A 20,629-nucleotide genomic window follows, 5' to 3' on the forward strand; every position below is an offset into this window, starting at 1 on the left:
CACCCTTTACATGTTTATAAACTTTATGAGTTTATTTCTACTGTTGAACACAAAAGAAGATATTTTAAAGAAAGTTGGAAACCTGTACACTGCAAAAGATGTTTTTTGTCTTGTTTCTAGTCTATAAAAATGTTATTATAAAAAGTTTTAAAATTTGGGAGTTTTTTTTTTTTAAATTAACTGAGCTATTTTAATTAACAAACGTAATAATCAAAATAATCTTATTAAAAAAATAATAACAATACAATTTTGCTTACCCAATTGATAGATTATTTAGCTTGTTTTAAAGTAACACTCACTTAGTTTTGGTAGAATATTTTTGAAAACAAGACAATATTATTTGCTTTTCTAGAAAATGCTTCTTGATTTAGGAATTTTTAGATATTTGGACTAAAAAAAAAAAAAAAAATTAATATATATAGTGTAACCATTGCTAAAATGAAAAAGCAGCACCAGATGGTTAAGCATAAAATACACACCACACACTTATACATTTGTAAAATGCCCAAATTAAACAAAAAAATGTAATAAGCATTTTTCTTATCATTTGTGCATGCATGTATCCAGCATGCTTTTTTTTCTATGAAGGACAGAGACTGAAAAACAACTCTTAAGATTTACTTTAAAAAAATCCTTGTAACAATCTGCAGGAAAAGATTTCAAGTAAATTTCATTAACTTAAATTGGCTACAAATAATCATGTAAAATTTACTTAATATTTAACCTAACACTCTTAAACTAATTAAGTAAAAGTTAATTGATTATCTTTAATTTTGAGTCTATATTTATTTTAATTAATCAAGTGATGATTGAGCAGAAGGGACATTGATTTAATCAATTTAAATTAAGCTTAGCAGTTATACAAATTAGTACATTTGGCATTACTTAGTTTAATTGATCACAGAGCTAGTGTTAGCACAGCTATGGCTCTCTGAGTGAAGCGTCAAACATTAATGCTAATAATAAAAATGCCAAGACTGAAAGCATGAGTGCTACTCTTCTGCGAGGTGTAACCTCAAAACTAAAGAAAAACTTACTCAAAAGTCTTCTTGAACTAACGAAGATTAAACTCTTAACAAGTCTTTCTCTCAAATTTAAACACCTAAGATTGCTTTTATTTTCAGAATATTCTACTCTTAATTCAATTTCATACAAAGCATACTGAGAAACTCGCATTTATTATGACTTTTTCGTTATTTTAATTTCCTTATTAATAGGTTTGCAACGATTAGAAAATATTTAAGTATGACAAGTAAATTATATTAATAATTACCTCTTTCCTCTCATTTCATTAAATCAAGTAAATGTGTAAATATTGAATATTTTCCTTGAAACTTAATATTACAATAAAAATATTAGAGTCAATTTATTAGATTTTACAACATGAAAAGTCATTTCTTTCCGTTGCTAAGTTTATTTCTAAGAGAGCAAAAACAAACAAATAAACAAACAAAAAAGTCTCTTAGAAGTTTAGTCCAGCCCCCAAGTCTATGTTTCATCAATCGCTGCCTCTGTAAGCAGTGCACTGGGTTTGGAACTGAGAAAATGACTCTCTGTGTTGAAAAAGGCTGCATTGAGACATCTGCTCATTTTGGCTGAAGAGGAATGGAAAGCAAACAGGAAGGAGTGGATTGAAAGCAAAGACGGTGTTGAGGAATGATTCAGAGCCGCCATTGAGGTCCATGGTGAGCAAACATCAGTGAATTATTGCACAACATCCATCAAGATCATTCAATATCTTTAAATTCAGAGCATGAGATGTACAGGAAATTGACAAAACATCATCCAGGAACAATATAAGATATAGCTGTATCACATTCGTTCTGATGCATAAACTGTAAAAAAAAAACAACACAATCTGATATACAGCAAAAGAAATAATTGATTATGCTAGTGATTATTTCTAGAAGATGACCTATGATTTGCCACATTTATTTCACTTTAGGAACTAAGTTTTTTTTCTGGTATGAAACTAATAATAAAAAACTGATATTCATGGATGCTCACTATTGAATACAATTGTTCAATATGAACTGAAACAGTTCCCTAAACAAAAATGTAATAAGCAAAGCTTTATGAACATTTATATTTGGAAAAAAAAAAAAAAACACAGCAAAATGTCTTATAAAAGGTGGCATATGAGAAAAACAAATGATGTTTACATTTAATGTGGTTATTCTCAGAGCTGGGAAATATCCAACCCATGATCATGATCATGTGTGTGTGTGTGTGTGTTGCCTGCTTTCTGGAACCATTCTTCACCATACTCAAACCCATCGTCTTGGTCAACTTTGTTCTGCATCTCAAGTCGCCGATGAACATGTCGAGCTACCAGACAAACTAGTAACAGCGAAAAAGCCGTCCACATGCAGGCAAGCAGTCAGCTGGTAAGCGAGAAAAGGAACTGCGCCATACCGCCCTGTAGTGTTTGTTTTAAATAAGAAATGCAGCCATGCGTAGCTCTGGCTACATAATTTGCGATCTCCAGAGATGTATGCAGGGTTACGTTTTCAGAATGAGCCTATGTTGGAAATAATTAAAAAAGTATTTAGTTAAAATACATTTCTGAAAATGTCATGTCAAGTTCTAAAGTTTAGGATCAGTAAGGCTTTGTGTTGTTAAGATATTTAGGCTCACCAAGTCTGCATTCAATTGAAAGGATAAGTCAAACAGCAATATTGATTTATATATATATATATATATATATATATATATATATATATATATATATATATATATATATATATATATATATATATATATATATATATTATAATATATTTTTCATATACTTATGTTTCAAATGATTTGATGTATAGAAAATTATTTATATAAAAAAGGAATCAATAAATCATGTTTTTACTAAGTTAAATATACATAATTATGTGGAATTTATTAATATAATACACCAGGAGTGGCCAACCCTGTTCCTGGAGAGCCATCTTCCTGCACATTTCAGTTGCTACCCATATCAAACACACCTGAACCAATTAATTAGGACCTGAACACCACGTAATAATTACAGGCAGGTGTGTTTGACACGGGTTGCAACTGAAATCTGCAGGAGGGTGGCTCTCCAGGAAAAGGGTTGGCCACCACTGTAATACACTGTAAAACACAGAAAGTTAAGGTAACTCAAAGGTGCTTTTCCATTTTGAGAAAACCGATTGCAACAAACCATTTAGGTTCAAAAACTAATCCTAATAAGTACTGTGAACTCAATCCATTTGAGTAAAAGAAGCAATTTGAGCACAGTAAAAACCCAATAAATGAAAATAATTCAACTTATTTGAAAAAAACGATCACAAAAAAACATTTGAGTTAAAAAAACAAATCTATATGAGTACTGTGAACTTACTCCATTTACGTTGAAGTAATGAGATATTTAATTAACTCATTAGATTAAACACTGAGATCAAAACTCTTTTAATATGAGTAGAATCAACTTTTAGTAAATTTTGAGTTAACTACACTCATTTCATTTGATAAAGTTGACTGTTGGGTTTTACAGTGTACTGTTCTGTAGAATTAATTTAAATCTGATGAAATATGAATTTAGAGTACTACAATCTATTTAAAGAAGATTAAAAAAGCCCAAACATTTGACAAAAAGAAAATACAAGATTGCATGGGATTTATGGTACACCTCTGTTGGAAATTCTGTCATCTCACTATTGTAATAAATAGCAAGTAATAAGTCCAAATGTACGCTCACCTTAACTTTCTCAGTGAAGCTGAAAGTTCAATATTGAATAGGAATACACTGCAATAATGGACATCCCCTCAAGGGAATCATAGGGCAAACACTATGCCTTTCTATGATTATAATGTTATATTGTCCCAGTTTATGAGCTAGCTAAATTGCCTTCCGCCTGGATTGAAAAGCCTCTCAAATTACTTCAACAGGGGCAAATATTTAAGACCGAAGCTCAACTCAAATTCAGAAGTGCTAGAGGGCTTCATAAATGTCCAAAATAAAAAACCTAAACAGATTCACTTAAACAAGCAGGATCAATATATGATAGAAAACTAGATGGAAAGTAGGGTTTCTTCAGTCACATAGTTTCACATGCCTTAAAGTCCCTCTAAAAGTTATTAGCTGTTGCTCTAACAACTGGGATCAATGACAAGACTTTTGACACGTATTGTATAAGCTGTGTGCTCCCAAACAATTACTTATTTTAGAACTTAACTTAAGAACTTAAAGTTTTTATTTTGAGGAAAATATCATCTAAAATGTAAAAATGTTTATTTCCACCAAATAAGAACCAACAGTTCCGATGACATTACTGAGCAATTAAGCTTGTCATAACATCTTTTGACCAATCAAGTGGTCTATGAATTGACTCACAACTTCTTTCTGTAAAACTGCCTTGAAATATATATCATAAAAGGTGCTTTGTACCAATAAATGTCAATTCAGTTGAATTCTACATGTATTTTAAAGAAAATAAGCTGTTGGGAAAACTAACCATTGCTATTATAGACTGTCATGAGTCAGATGCACTTTATTTTAGCAACTTTGACTGATAGATCTATGATTTAAATGAAACACCACTGTTTCATTAAAAAAACAAAACAAAAAAAAAACATGATCTTAACCTTAATGTGATTACTTGATTGCACCCTGTCTTTATGTTTGAAGAAATGACGTCACACATTGAAAAGAGCTGTGCATTTCAAGGTACTTCAGGGCACCTTTAAAGGTATACGACCTTGGCTGAAAACGCATGAAGAGCACAGCTGAATGCTTATAAGGAGCAAAACAAACGCCACTGAGCATGACAATTTGAGTTTTATTTTTTGTTTTTTTTCAAAATTATCCCATTACCACAATGGAAAAGGTCTGTGATCGGTGCGATTCATCAAACTGTCAGCAGCATGACTTGTCAGTGTTGTTCTTACAGGCTTACATTGCATGAGTGGAAAATCACTGGCAATTTTCAGTCACCCTGTCAATTCTGCTTGTAATTGAACACGCAGCATTGCTCCGAATACTTATTAGTTTTGCTTAAAGGCTATAAGAGGAAAACAAATGTGTATAGGCAGCCTGTTTAAAAGCATGTTGCGAAACATTGAAGATATAGCTTCCTAATGCTGATCATTTCCTAATATCATCTTTATGGCATCATTATTTTACTGTGAAAAGCAGGGTTTTATTAACAGGCTGCATTAGGTAAAAAGGGGGTCAAAATGCCAATAGACTTAAATATCCCTTAATAAGTGCTGCATTTAATGTGAAAATCACTTTCACTTTAAAATAAATCACTTTCAAATGTATTTTATTACCAATGTATTAATAACATTTTAGCCTTAATTATTAGCTTGCTCTATAGTGAACAGACTTGAATATCCCTCAATAAGTGCCGTAATTAATGTGGAAATCACTTTCACTTTAGAATAGGGGTTTGAATTGCCTTTATTAACACTATAATAATGACATTTAGCCTTAATTTAATTTAATTAACTAATTAGCCATGTTAATTAGCCTTAATTAATTAGCTTTTTTAGTCAATAAACTTGAATATTCCCCAATAAGTGCCATAATTATTGTGGATATCCCTGTCACTTTAGAATAGGGGGTCAAATTGCCTTTATTAACTCTATATTAATGACATTTAAGCCTTAAATATTAGCTTGTTTTAGTCAATAAACTTAAAGATTCCCCAATAAGTGCCATAATTAATGTGGATATCACTTTCACTTTAGAATAGGGAGTCAAATTGCCTTTATTAAAACTGTATTGATGACATTTTAGCCTTAATCATTAGCTTGTTCTAGTCAACAAACTTAAATATCCCTCAATAAGTGCCATAATTAATGTGGATATTACTTTCATTTTTTATACAGGGGGTCAAAAATGACATTTTAGCCCTAATCATTAGCTTGTTCTAGTCAACAAACCTAAATATTCCTCAATAAGTGCCATAATTAATGTGGATACTTTTACTTTAAACAGGGGGTCAACTTTTCTTTATTAATTATTTAATTAAATTTTAGCCTTAATTAGCTACTAGCTAGTTCTAGTCAATAAACCTGAATATCACTTAAGTGCCATTATAAATGTGGACATAACTTTAACTTCATGAGGTTAAACTGTGTTTATTACACTATTTTAGCCATATATAACTGCAACATTAAACATAATTATAGCTTGTTGTTCAGTTTAACTTACACAATAAATGAATAAATAATATGTGGCTTATCGATTTGTAAACAATAGTTAAAATGCTTTTATAATATGTTCAGTTAATTAGGAATAATGTGTTTGCTCATGCTTAACTGATGCATAATTGTCAACAATTTAATCATGATTTACAAGTTTAACTGAGCTTAACTAATGCATAATTCGGGACCCTTAAATGTCTAGTTAACCATTAATTACTTGTGTGTTTGTTTTTAACTAATGCTTAATTGTGAACAAATTAACTACTAATTAATGCTTAACTAATGCATTATTTAAACCCTTAAGCTAAAGTGTTACAAATTAATGTATTTTGTATGGTTGTACTGTTACTTTTAATCAACAATCAAAACACTGCACCTTATTAAAATAGATGAGATTATACAATAGTACATAAAATAAAATAGATGAGTTGATATAAGATACCAAAATAAAATCCTTACAGACCCATGCAGCATAACTCCAGCTATAACAGCGCTAAAGATTAAAAAGAAAACAAAGGTGTAAAGGAACCCTATTTTAATCCATTAAATTCCCATTGCTAAAGATTTTCTGACAGTGTCATTACGATGATTACCAGTTTTAAAATAAAAAAGCAGCATTTGACTAACTCAAACTGGCTCCATTAGTAAATAAGCAAAAAAACAAACAAATCCAAACACATTTCCACTCGATTCCTCGCGCTTAATTAGAGAACATCTCAAAAGTTGCCTCATTCTCTTGACAACTGCGCACTTGATTACCATCGCAACAACCTTGCAGTAACACCACCTAATTATGACTAATTATGTGTTTCTGAGGGAAATAATCAGTACTCGCCATTGGCTCCCGGGAGATGATGATTAAATGCTGAAAAACACCAAGAAACGTACCAGCACAAGATGTCGATGGGATCATAATTCTCATTTGAACCTTTTTTTTTTTTTCATTCATTGTCCTCCAATAATATAGACACCATTGGTAAACATTTACAAAATAAACTGTAAAAAAAAAAAGGCTTTATTGTACCCAATCGATTATTTTCCTTAAAAACTTAACCATAAAAACTCAGAATTCACTGAAAACAAACAACTACAAAGCCTGGAAAAACATGATTAATTATTAGTACACCCCTCACAAACTTATCTTTTGAATGAATCATTTCAATAGGATGCTTTACTATATTATATTTGGGCATATACATTAGTTTAGTCAGCACTGAAACCAAATCCGGACCTAACATAACAAAAAACTTAAAATCACAGTCCAAAAATGTGTACACTAAAATGTATATGTTAGGGAAAAATGTTAAATAAAAAAAAAAAAAAATCAAGAGAAAGATAAATTAAAAAATTATGAAAAAAAACATGAAAAATTAAGAGAAAATAAACAAACATACAATTAAGATGAAGTTGTGTTGTAATTTTCTTGAATTTAAATATATTATCTTTCTATTTCTAAATATGTCAAGTGACTAAAAAAATATTTTATTAAATTATATGTACTAATGTAGTCTATAAAATGATATTTTTAATAAATCTGTTTTGTTTAAATGCACCAAAATATATAACATATATTCACTGAAAGTTTTTGAAAAAAAAACATTCATTTTTAAGCTACATAATTATCAGTCACCTGAGTAATTGAGAGAAAATAGTTCAACCATGAGTTTGTGCTTCATTGTATAAATTTGAGGAAACACAAAGATCAAACTGATATAAGGAGCTCAGGCCTTCTCATTATGGTCTCTGGAATAGCCTTCCTGCTAATGTCCAAGGCTCAGACACACTCTCACAGTTCAAAACTAGATTAAAGGCCTATCTTTTTAGTAAAGCATACACACAATGCATCACATAATGGCATGATGCATGAGTGTGCTTGACAACCACCTGTAGGACACACTCCCCCTATCTTAATGCATCAGACATTTCGTTGGAAACACTTCTATGCTTTATATGCTTGTACATATAACTGCTAATTTCCTTTATGGTAGATATTTTTTGCATTGATATTTAACATGTCTTGTTCAAATACATTATGAACAGCAGCTACACATAATATTTTCTTTGTTCTTTATTTCCATCTGGGCATACTCAGTCCAAGGCCACTCGTCATTGTGCAGTGCCATTGAAAAGATCAAGATCCTGTGACGAGATGATGCCAACTATTGAAGACTTCTAGAGGTCTCCATAATCCTGGACCATACTGTATCCAGAGTAAATGCTGTGGTGGAACGGAAAGCATGAGTCTCCATGAGATTCCTAAAAGACACAGTGACAAACGAGTTCCCGCATTGGTCCTGAGGGCCAGCCTGAACACCCACCGGTGACCTATTCACACCTGCAAGCCCCCAGCGCCTAGACTGTAGCTCTGCACAAAAAGTTTGAGGCCGTACTCACACTAGGTACAGTTGCCTCGAACCGGGCCAAAGCATGCTTGTCCCCCCTCCCGTCTCCCCTGACGGCCCGCAGTCACACCACAAATGGGCGTCGGCACGCTTACGTCATCGCTGCTGCGCTGTTCAGTGAGAAGCGCTCTCTCACACTTAGCAGCACAGTGGAGATTTCTCTAGTTATATCGTGTCAGTCGTTTGATTTGCAGTGACATGCAGTCAAATATTTCGCCAAACAGTCCTTAGGGATGCGGTGACACGCAGTTAGATATTTCACCGTACAGATCCGCCACTTTTGGCGCTCATAAACAATCATAAAGCTCTCGTGCTGTAGGAATGAGGAGGTCTGCTGAAGCCGCGCAGCTGTCGTGATGTGAGGAGTTCTCGTCTTTAATAAACTACGGCAGTTTGCGTTCACTGAACAGTAAGAATGATTAATAAATCCATATGAGACAGCCCCTTAAAAGTCACGTCTCGCTTTCAGTTTTGAGCTTTGGTGCGTTTTGCACTCACTCACAAGCGTACCGTGCCAAAGTCCAAATGAACCGCGCTCAGGCACACCTCTTCCAACCGGGCCAGGGCCGGCTAAGTGAACCGTGCTTGAGCCCGATTCAGCGCACTCACACTTCTCAAACGATCCGGGAAACGGGCCTGGGCATGGTACGGATGGCATAGTGTGAGTAGGCCCTAAATGAAGAAATGGTTGTGCCCATTTGAGCCTGGTTTCTCTCAAGGTTTTTTCCTTCACTTTTGTCAATTGGTTAAGTTTTGTTCCTCTCCCCACTTTCATCACTGGCTTGCTTGGTTTGGGAGTTGAAGAGCTGAGCATCGCCGAATTTGCTCTTCAGTGTTTGAACTTTCAGCAGTGAAAATTAAACAACACTAACCTAAACTTTAACTCTAAAATCTGGACTGACACAGATTCAATTTCAATTTACTAGAACTTAACTATTACTGTTAGGCTGCTTTGACACAATCCACATTGTAAAACCACTATAGAAATAAAGATGTTTGATATTTGAGGTTATTGTGCTTCACAAAATCAGAACTGAACATAATAATAAAGAAAAAACACTTAAAATTCACATTTCCACCATAACAGCACAATGTTTGGAGGATAGTCAAAGTGGACAAAAAAAAAATCCCCCTTAAAAAAAAGGACAGCTAGAGAACTGCAAAAGGTAGTCAAGGTAGTTGTATCGTGACATCACCTACATCATAATGATTTTTCAAATGATTTCAGAAAAAAAGAAAAAAACTCTACTCTACAAGGGTGGAGGATTGTTACCCCGGGTTGTTAATGAGAGATTTGGTTTTAAGGAAACACATCAATTTCATATGAATCATCTTGAATAATTTGGATTCACTGAAGAAGCCCTAATCCTTAACATGCTACCATTCCCACCCATTACAAACGGATCCGCCACACTGAGTCATTCATGACATGTCAATTAACTCAACATGTCGGCTGTTAATCTTCAGCGCTTTAAAAAAAAAGATGATGAAAACTCAATGCATTTAAATCAGCAGGCTGAAGATTCACTGACTTCATGCAGTAATAAGTAAAAGTAAGGAGATGGCAATTATGTCCCCTCTGGAATTTGACTTAACTGCGGCTTATTAGCTAGACTACGCTCATTTATGGCACTATCAGACTTCTCATCCACATTTCCAAAGCCAATTTGCAGCTCAAGACAAGCCGAATGGACCTTTAACCTGGACAAGACAAGGACGGAGGCAAACAGGCTGAGCTGCAAAGGGGAAATTCCACAAAGTACAGATGAAAGTTTACTCTGTGACCCTGACTGGCCTGTAATGGATCATTCTTATACCCTACATCATTAGAAGAAGGATTGCTGTATGTTCATCATCAATTGTGATTGTAATTCTGGGTTTTAATCAGAAATGAATGGCATTAATGGGTCTGAAAAATGCAGATTACTTTAGCTAAAAATAAAAATAAAAAATTAAGTAAAAATAATACAATTCAACTATTCTGTCTTTAAAATTAATGTATTCTGATTCAGTACTAATTACTGTATTCAATTATTATTTTTACTGGACAATGTACAGTGCAATGAGTGTACAGTGGTCCATTGCCATTGTCCATGTAGACCATTGTCAATCAACCTCCCTGTACAGTACAGAATGTGTTCAGCTTGACAAATTAACAGAAATCGTTGATTGTTAGCAGTGTGAGTTTCAACAAGGATGCAAAAACAGTTGTAACTGTCTGTAGCAAGACCATCGTGAAGGGGACAACACACCAAATGCACCGTGCCACGCAGCGCCATGCATTTTAGAATTGTAAACATTGATTTATATCAGGTTACCTACACTGGCGTCGCAAATCAGTGGCTTTCTGCGGTGTCCGGCTACGACTCAGGACACTTTTCATATTTCTGCCGTGCCACAGAGTGCCATCTGAATAATTTCATTTGAAATAACATGCAAATAAGCGTGTCTGGTATGTTACTTCCAACTGTCATGTGCGTGGCGCATCCCTTAAGGATGGAGTCTGCTTTAGTTTTGCAAATCAATGACTGCAGGAAAAAAGAACATTACTTTGGATGCCAACATTATCTGCACAAAAGCAAAAAAGCTTTATGCATTTTTGCTGACAGCAATAAATATTTGCTCTTGACAACAGGTTTTGATCTAAGGTTTCATTCTATAATTTTGGACTTATTTTCTATGAAGGTTTGAACTTTGAGAGTGTTTAAACAAGTGAGAAAGTGTGAAAATGTTATTGCATGTCTGAGAATAGTGTATAAAGTGTATAGTGAGTAGTGTTGCCGATTGTTTTCAATGAAAAGGCGCTAAGCTCTGGCCAAAAAGTCACTTAATGTCCCTAGATTACATCATACATCAATTTGCATTTCACTGACGTCATCACACTCTACCGTTTCTGTTTGTTTAACAGCCTATGATTTATAAAAGGGGTTTTATATTTGCACTATGCTTTATATATTTATATATGCATATCAATTTACCTATTTTTTTGCCGTTTAAATACAGTATATCAATGTAGATGTGTAGTGAATTTGAAGTAATCTCTCAGATGTAATACACTCAGACAAGTTCCGAAACTGTAACAAAAATTTCTGTGATTGTGAACAAGAACAGAATAAGTAGTCAAATTAAATTGTTAAAAGAAAAGAGAAGCAGATCAATTTGACTGTACAATGGAAATACCTTACACTCCCGGTGCTAAATCATTTGCTGTCGGTACTCAGAGGAGTGATCTGCTCTCAGGTTGCAGGTTGGAGAGACTGCTGTATGAGGACTGGGCCACCTGTCAGTACTCTTGCGGTGGGGGAGTGGCAGGCGGCATCATCTCAGTTCATTGAGAAGAGTAGGGACAGTACAGTATGGACACATGAGAGTCTATAAAAATCTCCAGCAACACACAAAAAGTCACTAGATTTGTCGCTAGTCATATTGTCGCTAAATATAACAACAAAGTTGCTAAGTTGACAACACAGTGAGGGGTTTTACAGCCTTAAAACATCTATAATAATTGTAAAAATAAAGCTACTTTGCGGATTTTGCCGATTATTTATCAGATTATTTTTAGAACGTAACTCCCGTGATTAATGAGAGACCACTGTAATCATTTCTTTAATGAACGACTTTCGTTATTAAAAAAAAAACTGTTTCATTCATTCATTTTCTTGTCAACTTAGTGCCTTTATTAATCTGGGGTCCCCACAGCGGAATGAACCGCCAACTTATCCAGCAAGTTTTTACGCAGCAGATGCCCTTCCAGCCGCAACCCATCTCTGGGAAACATCCACACATACAATCACACACACACTATAGACAATTTAGCCTACCCAATTCACATGTACTGCATGTCTTTGGACTGTGGTGGAAACCGGAGCACCCGGAGGAAACCCACGCGGAGGCAGGGAGAACATGCAAACTCCACACAGAAACGCCAACTGAGCCAAGGTTCGAACCAGCGACCCAGCAACCTTTTTGCTGTGAGGCGACAGCACTACCTACTGCGCCACTGCCTCGCCAAAAACTGTTGCATAATAAGTGTATTCAGATCTCTTAATAAATGACTGATACACAGTTATTTTAAGTGAATCAAAAACATAAAAAAATACAGTAGGTGTAGCCTTATACCTAAATAAATACCAATCAGCATGATGGTATTAACACTTGTTTGGTTAAAAGGTTAGGGTTAAGTATAGTCTGATATCTAAACTAAATCACCTTTATGAATCTTTTGAGTGAATCGAACACAGAGTTTGATTCAACCTGCAGAATAAAATGATCGATTCATGATGTGACTTTAGTCACTAATAATTTATAATGCATTAGCCTATTAAAAAACATCCCTATAGTCAATATCAATCGTGGAATAACTTTTTTTGCCTTTATTAGTCATGAAAAGTCTGTGTAAACATGTCTTCTTCAATATCTGGTAAATAAGTGATTTATTATAAAAGGATCACATATCTGGCCAAACAATATTTATTCCCTTAAAGTGCTAAAAGAATGATGAATAGAGCTGTTAAGGCCTTTTTAATTGGACAAACAACGTTCAACTGTGAGAAGACGCACAACTGTCAGAATTTGTAGAAATTAATATTTTAAGGATTAGCATTCACTGCAGCACTTCCATAAACCTTATCAGCCATTTATGAAGGAAGATTGATCTTGAATGCTCTCAACACAGTGTCTACAACCCTGAGCTGAGGTATTCAAGAAGCATGACTAAAGCAATCATTTATTAATTTGTCAAGGTAATACTTCTTCAGCTAACGATTCTCTGCAGATGGAGAAATAATACAGCTTATAAAACAACACTCAATTTGCATTCTAATGTGAAAGGCAGTGTTCAAGACATCTGTTTCTATTTCTTACCATGTTGGCACCAAATAAAACCATGGTCATGCCGACTTGCTAATGTAAAAAGAAGCTTGCAAAGCTTCCTCTGCTTCTAAATGCTTCTGATTGGTCCACTGCTTTGAAACTGACATTGATGAACAGCACAACATGTGAATGTGAAATGCTTTTAAAATGTGCAGCTCATGTGTATTCAAAACATAGGATTTAGAAATCCATTGGAATTTGGCAGTCATTCATAAAATGTGTTAGAGAGTTATTTGATTCATTAATGATTAGTGTCATAGCTTTATCTTGTGGTAAAAAAGAAAAAAGTGGCACCTGGTATCAATTCAAAAGTCCACAATTGATCTGGTAAATTCAATAACATGCTGAAATGTTATCAAAATGTCAGATCCTGGAGACCTATTAGCTTGGGCCAAACCGCAACATTAATCTTACAGCACTTACTATGCATTGAACTCCATCAAGTTATTGCCTGACTCGTCCAAGCTGGAGTTCAATGTGAAGTCAATTTGCTTTTCTTGAAAGAGATAAAAGATTCCATAGAGGTGGAGCCCAATTAGCCCTCAGGTTAACAATGTAAGAGTAACTAGCCTTTCTGCTAATGGCCCATTAGCACAGGAATTTGGCAAGAGTGTCTAGAATGTCTATAGGTGTCTTTGGGCTAATGCTGACAAAGACAATTCTTATGTCAACAATTAAGGACAACTATTAAGCTGAAGAAAAGCCTGGAAACAAGTCAATTTGCGACAATGATGTGATATGTGCACGGATTGGCCATCATAGTCACATCATCACTTCGTTGTACATCATTTTCATATTATTCTTTTATTTTTATTTATTTATTTTTTTTACCAAAAAGATTACATTAAATGTCCATTTTATACAAGTTGATATGTATTTTGGGTCTTTATGAAAAGTCTATAACTTACTATAGTAAATTTCTCAGTGGTAGTGTAAATAAACACCTCTTTTGCCCTTTAAAAAGACATCAGTCCACAGTGAGCCATTTCTCCTCATATACCTTTAAATGAGCCGCTGGTCTACCATCCCTCTATGTGGATGCAATATCAGGAATACCAATCCGCTCTTGAAGTGTAGCTAAGCCAATGCAACACACACACACACGCAGCACTCAACCCAACCTCCTGCTTCTGCTGACATTGGTCTGTATGACTGACATAAAGGGGTATTTGAAGCGGTTTCCACATTATGATGACAAAATGTGAGATAGCGACAGGCCATCTCCTGCTCATATAATCACTGCATACAATTTATCATTGCTTGACATTGCATCCTGCCATTATCAATTTAATATATATTCAAACAAACATCTTTGATAAAAACTGACAACGGTGTATTTAACAAATGCTCAGCTGCCGTTTCTGAGCTGGTTAGTGTGTAAATTGACAACAAGACAATTGCAAACACAGCTCTGAACATGAAGGATGAGGATCCAATTCAAAACACAAATGAACGAAAACTGGCAATTGCTAACTGTTGTCAAATGAAACAAAGCAAAAATGCATTGTTTATAAATACAAATATGTATTTATACATAAATAAAACCTTAGAACCATCTTTCATAAAATGCGGGTACAGCTTGAATCCAGTTTTGAATTACCTAAGCTTGTAAACAGTCAGGTAAAAAAATGTTTTGCACAAACAAGCAGTTTTCACCTAGATTTCCCCTTCATATATAGAACTAAAGCATTTTGGTGTTGACACTGCTAAAGAAGGGATTCTGTCTAAAGCAGAGATGCCCAAACTGCCCATGATAACTTTTGATTTGGCCCACCATGCCATCTGATAAGAGAGGGAGAAAGATGTGGATGGTTTGGAGATTGTATGTAATCTCCTATTTGTTTTATTGTTCAGCTACGAAAAAAGCAAACCGAAATTAAATGTTTCAATTTAAATGGTATAAATTAATCAGAGACTTTGGTGAGCGACTCAAGGCAAGAGCAGACTGTTACAAATGTGATTGTTTTTATTAATAGTTATGTTGCATAAGTTAATACAATTCAAAGTAATGTTTTCTATCTATCCATATTATGAACTGAATTAGCAAATTACCCATGGCAACTTTAATGTAAAATAGTTAGTTAGGTAAATTTGTCTTCGGCCCACAGCTCTCAATGATATTTGGGATTTGGTCCTTCATATGAAAAAGTTTGGGCAGCCCTGGGCTAAAGCCATCTGTGAGCCTCTAGAGTTACACGCGATAGACAGCAGACTGCAAATCAAAACTAAAGAGAAAATAAGGCAACACTATTAGCCCCTTTGCTATTTGTTTACAAAAAATAAAAAAAAATAAAAAATAAGGTGGAAAAAGGTCAAAGTTTACTCTTATCTAATCTTTAAGGTCAAAATAAACACTACTTTGCTATGGCACATCACTTTTCTTGAAGTAAACTTTAATACATTTTATTTGCTTTTTTTTTACAAAATAAAAGCTTGGCTAATTTTAATAAGCACAATACTTACAGTTGAAGTCAGAATTATTAGCCCCCTTGTGATTTTGATTTTCTTTTTTAAATATTTCCCAAATAATTTTTAACAGAGCAATGAAATTTTTAAAGTATGTCTGATAATATTTTTTTTCTTCTGGAGAAAGTCTTATTTGTTTTATTTTGGCTATAATAAAAGCAGTTATTAATTTTTTAAACACTATTTTTGGGACAAAATTATTAGACCCTTTAAGCTAACTTCATTCATTCATTCATTCATTTTCTTGTCGGCTTAGTCCCTTTATTAATCCGGGGTCGCCACAGCAGAATGAACCGCCAACTTATCCAGCAAGTTTATTACGCAGTGGATGCCCTTCCAGCCGCAACCCATCTCTGGGAAACATCCACACACACATTCACACACACACTCATACACTATGGACAATTTAGCCTACCCAATTCACCTGTACCGCATGTCTTTGGACTGTGGGGGAAACCGGAGCACCCGGAGGAAACCCACACAAAGGCAGGGAGAACATGCAAACTCCACACAGAAACGCAGGGGATCGAACCAGCGACCTGGCAACCTTCTTGCTGTGAGGTGACAGCACTACCTACTGTGCCGCTGCCTCACCTTAAGCTAATTTTTTTTTTTGATAATCTACAGAACAAACCATCGTTATACAATAACTTGACTAATTACTCTAACCTTCCTAGTTCACCTAATTAACCTAATTAAGCCTTTTAATGTCACTTTAAGCTGTATAGAAGTGTCTTGAAAAATATCTAGTAAAATATTATTTACTGTCATCATGGAAAAGATAAAATAAATCAGTTATTAGAAATAAGTTTTTAAAACTATTATGCTTAAAAATGTGCTGAAACAATCTTCCCAGAACAGAACAGAAATTGGGGAAAAAAATAAACAGGGGCGCTAATAATTCAGGGCGCTAATAATTCTGACTTCAACTGTATATGAGTAGAAACTGCATAAGATTTTTCCTCTGGTTTCTCCACTCTGTAACAGGTGTAAAACAGCAGAATGACCCTTAACCCACTTGATATGGTTGTGTCCTAATTTACAAGACTTTTGAGAAAATGTATTTGAATGTTTTTCATTTGTCCCTCTGTGTTCTGTTTTTCAGTCAAAGGTTAGTATTGTATGTATTGTGTTTTGTATGTACAGTATTATTATTGTATTGTTTTTTTCTCTTTCTCTTTTGTTGTAGTTTTATAAAAATGCAAAAAGCACGTAAATAAAAAAAATCTATCCATCCATCAATCCATCCATGTACCATACTATCTATCTATCTATCTATCTATCTATCTATCTATCTATCTATCTATCTATCTATCTATCTATCTATCTATCTATCTATCTATCTATCTATCTATCTATCTATCTATCTATCTATCTATCTATCTATCTATCTATCTATCTATCGATCGATCTATCTATCTATCTATCTATCTATCTATCTATCTATCTATCCATCTATCCATCTATCATCTATCCATCCATCCATCCATCCATCCAATCATCCATCCATGAATGTTACCTTCAGGACCAAAAAGCATCTTCTCCATACAGTGGTACTGTGCACTCAAAAACAACGCTCACCTAGCTGTGCTTTTCCACCTTGGAATGGTACAGTCTTTTCACAATATGGCACACTCAAATGACTAGAAAATTTAAACAGATTGCGTTTGCAATTACATTTCGAAGTTAAGCTCTAAAAGAAAAAACCTGCACATTAAATTTAGTTCTGCAACGTGATGCAACCTCACCACATTGCTACAAATAGTGTTGATTGATCATGCACTTTGTAAATTTGTACAAAAACTGAAATATTAAGTATATTATCAACCAGGTGGTGCTATACTAGAAAAACAACAGATTTTTTAAAGAAGAGGCTGATGAAACTTTATGAGATCTGTATGTAATAGCAATTGAGTTTATGTGGGGGAAGAATGTCAGCTCACCTGACGCAATGTCCACACGCATGTTTTTCTGCTGGGTGACGTTAATGTGTGCTGTGACTTTTCCATCGTTTAGAGCCAATTCCAGCATTCCATCTGCCAAGGAGCTAAACAGGAGCAGGCCGCTGGGGTTCCAGGAACGAAACTGGAATCCAACAGAAACCATATTGTGGTCCCTCCTCCCTGGCAGCTGAAGAAAGCTGGTGCCATTGAAGAAGACGGGGAACGTGTGTGTGTCCACGCAGGAGAAAGTCAAGTTGCGCTGAAATGAGGCATGATACAATACAATTAAAAGTCATTCATGTTTGTGCACCATGAAAACTACTAAGATGGTTAAAATGAAGTGGAGGTTGCAATATACTACAACTTCTGATTTATATATATTATTGAAACAGCAGGAAATATAGAATGAGAATTGATGGTTGTTGTTTTCGATTGGTCTATATCATGTAGCCAGTGGTGTAACAAATATTATTATTAAAACATCTATTATGTTGATCCTGGAACATTGTTTGTGTTTGAAAATGTGATTCATATTGTAGCTATCCCTACCCCTAAACCCAACCATAACTGTACATTATTCCCAGAGTCAGAATGGAATATTGGATAACAGTGCATGAATCTAACCGTAAACCTAAATTTAACATAAAATAGTAAAAAATATCCAATAATTCTGATTGGCTGAATGGAATGTTGTTCCAGGATCAACATAGATGTTAGACTTGGTGAAATCTGGCGTAACTGTGTGATGACTGAAATGGCCTTAAACAATAACTAAATGCACTACAGAATGTTACGTTTACACACACATCCACTAATTACATTCACATGCATCAGCTTTTTTACAGCATAATACTCACTACTCATGAGTTCTTTTGAAAGGGCTACTTTTTAATTACACTTTGAGTAATATTTACAACTGATTTTTACTTTACTTGCATTATTTTGGGCAGGTATTGGAACTTTTAGTTGAGAAGGATTTCTCAGTACTCTTTCCACCTCTTAATGTGGTGGATAGGTTGTTGAGACGAGTTGTTTCAATTAACACTTACAATGGTACATAGTATAAAAAAATTATGAATAAAAATTAAAAGGACAACAATTTGCAATAAACAATGCATTATTCTATGAAAAAACACAAATTTTGTTTTGTTTTGAGTTATATGGCATTTAGACACAGAATGAATGAATGAATGAATGAATTAATAAATGAATGAATGAATCAATGAACCACTAAATAAATAAATTAATTAATGAATAAATAAATTAATAAATAAATGAATTTTTGTCTTGTTTTCCAATAAAAATATCAAAATATCAAAATGCATTTGCTTGGGAATTTTAAAACATTCATTAAAAGTTGGCGACAATAGCCTAGTGGTTAAGTATCAACATATAGCACCATAGTGCTTACAGCAACTTGAGTTCGATTCCCTTCTTGAGGTCCTTTGCGACCCTACCCCTTTTTCTGCTTTCCTGTCTGTAATCTCAACTGTCCTATCTTAATTAAACGGTAAACCCCCCTGCAAATATTTTAATTTAATTTAATTTAATTTAATTTAATTTAATTTAATTTAATTTAATTTAATTTAATTTAATTTAATTTAATTTGCCTTTTTATGTAATTTTGCTTTTCAAATAAATATTGATTTAAGAGTACTTAGATACTTTCACTGGAAATTAAATTAATCATATTGTATTGTGTGCACAGCCATTAAATAAATTAAGATGGCTATACAACTTGTTCCATAATGTATCAAACATGATTTAATCTCTCATTTAATCTCCCAACCTGGCCAAGATGGTTGATAAAACCTGTTAAAAGCAGTTATACCCAGCAGATAACTCCTGTTCTATGCAGGGTTTGTGCAAAATAGATGTCTATTGTACAGCAGCTAATTTGATGCAACACACTGTATACTAAATTTCTCACATTCAACATCTTTAATACATAGCTGCAAATAAAGTGACTACAAAATAAACCTGCGTCTGAAATGGTTGAGGACCTTTCATGCCGAACACGGGCTTAAAAAAAGATCTCTCAAACTGCTGTTACAGCAAGTTCCCCACCAAACGGCAGATTTCTGAAGCTGGAAAAGGGGCACGGGGAAGCAACGATGAGGGCTTTTATTCATGACTCTCTAACTCCGCGTCCTTCTAAATGGTAATTCCGAGGCCCCAAATGCACTTCAGCCTTATTTCAAATATAGAGAACTTAATCAGTCTCATCACAATGAAATAGAAAAGTGCACTCAGCCTTTCTCAGCGCTTCATAAGAGAACCTCCGCCCATATGATGTGTTTTATCAACCTTGAATATAATCCTTCAGACATGAATAATAATTCAAAGGCTGTCTATGGTAGACACATGTCAGGTTTGGAAAGTAGGAGAATCACACTATTTTTACTGTAATAAAAATGGACAGTTTGGGTAAAAAAAGAGAATTCTGTCACCATTTACTCATTGTCGTCTGGTTCCAAATTGGTGTGACTTTGTTACGTTTTAGGGAAAATGAAAAAAAAAAGAGAAAAAATATTTAGGAAAATGTCTAAATCAGGCGTCCTCAAAAAAAAAAAAAAAAAAAAAAACAAACAATCCAGATCCTGATTCCAAAATAAGAGTATGACACATACTGTCAAATGTACTGTAGCATCCTTTTACTGATTCTAAACAAGTCAAAACAACACAGCAGTCCAAACCACAAGTGCTCAGGGTCGTTTTTGGTAACGTTTCTTTGGTACTATATCTTCTATTATTTATATCTAGACCCAAACATGCTTT

At 34.2% G+C, this 20,629-nt stretch overlaps 1 protein-coding gene and 1 long non-coding RNA gene across 6 annotated transcripts in view; one reads left to right on the top strand and one right to left on the bottom strand.

The window, feature by feature from the left end:
* cntnap2a (contactin associated protein 2a) overlaps positions 1 to 20,629 on the bottom strand; it is a 760,628-nt gene that overhangs the window by 373,434 nt on the left and 366,565 nt on the right. For all 5 annotated transcript variants that reach the window (XR_012399148.1, XR_012399149.1, XM_009297353.4 and 2 more), the window contains 1 exon segment: positions 17,852 to 18,110. Coding sequence is in view for 3 of the 5 variants with exons in the window: in XM_009297353.4 (XP_009295628.1) it covers positions 17,852 to 18,110 (259 nt within the window). In the remaining 2 variants the exon portion in view is untranslated.
* Positions 1,520 to 11,196, top strand: LOC141380663 (uncharacterized). Its single transcript, XR_012399267.1, has 3 exons — positions 1,520 to 1,685; positions 2,309 to 2,387; positions 8,261 to 11,196. It is a non-coding gene; the product is annotated as an uncharacterized lncRNA (long non-coding RNA).

This window comes from Danio rerio, chromosome 24 (genome assembly GCF_049306965.1).
Source record: "Danio rerio strain Tuebingen ecotype United States chromosome 24, GRCz12tu, whole genome shotgun sequence".
Classification (NCBI taxonomy): domain Eukaryota; kingdom Metazoa; phylum Chordata; class Actinopteri; order Cypriniformes; family Danionidae; genus Danio; species Danio rerio.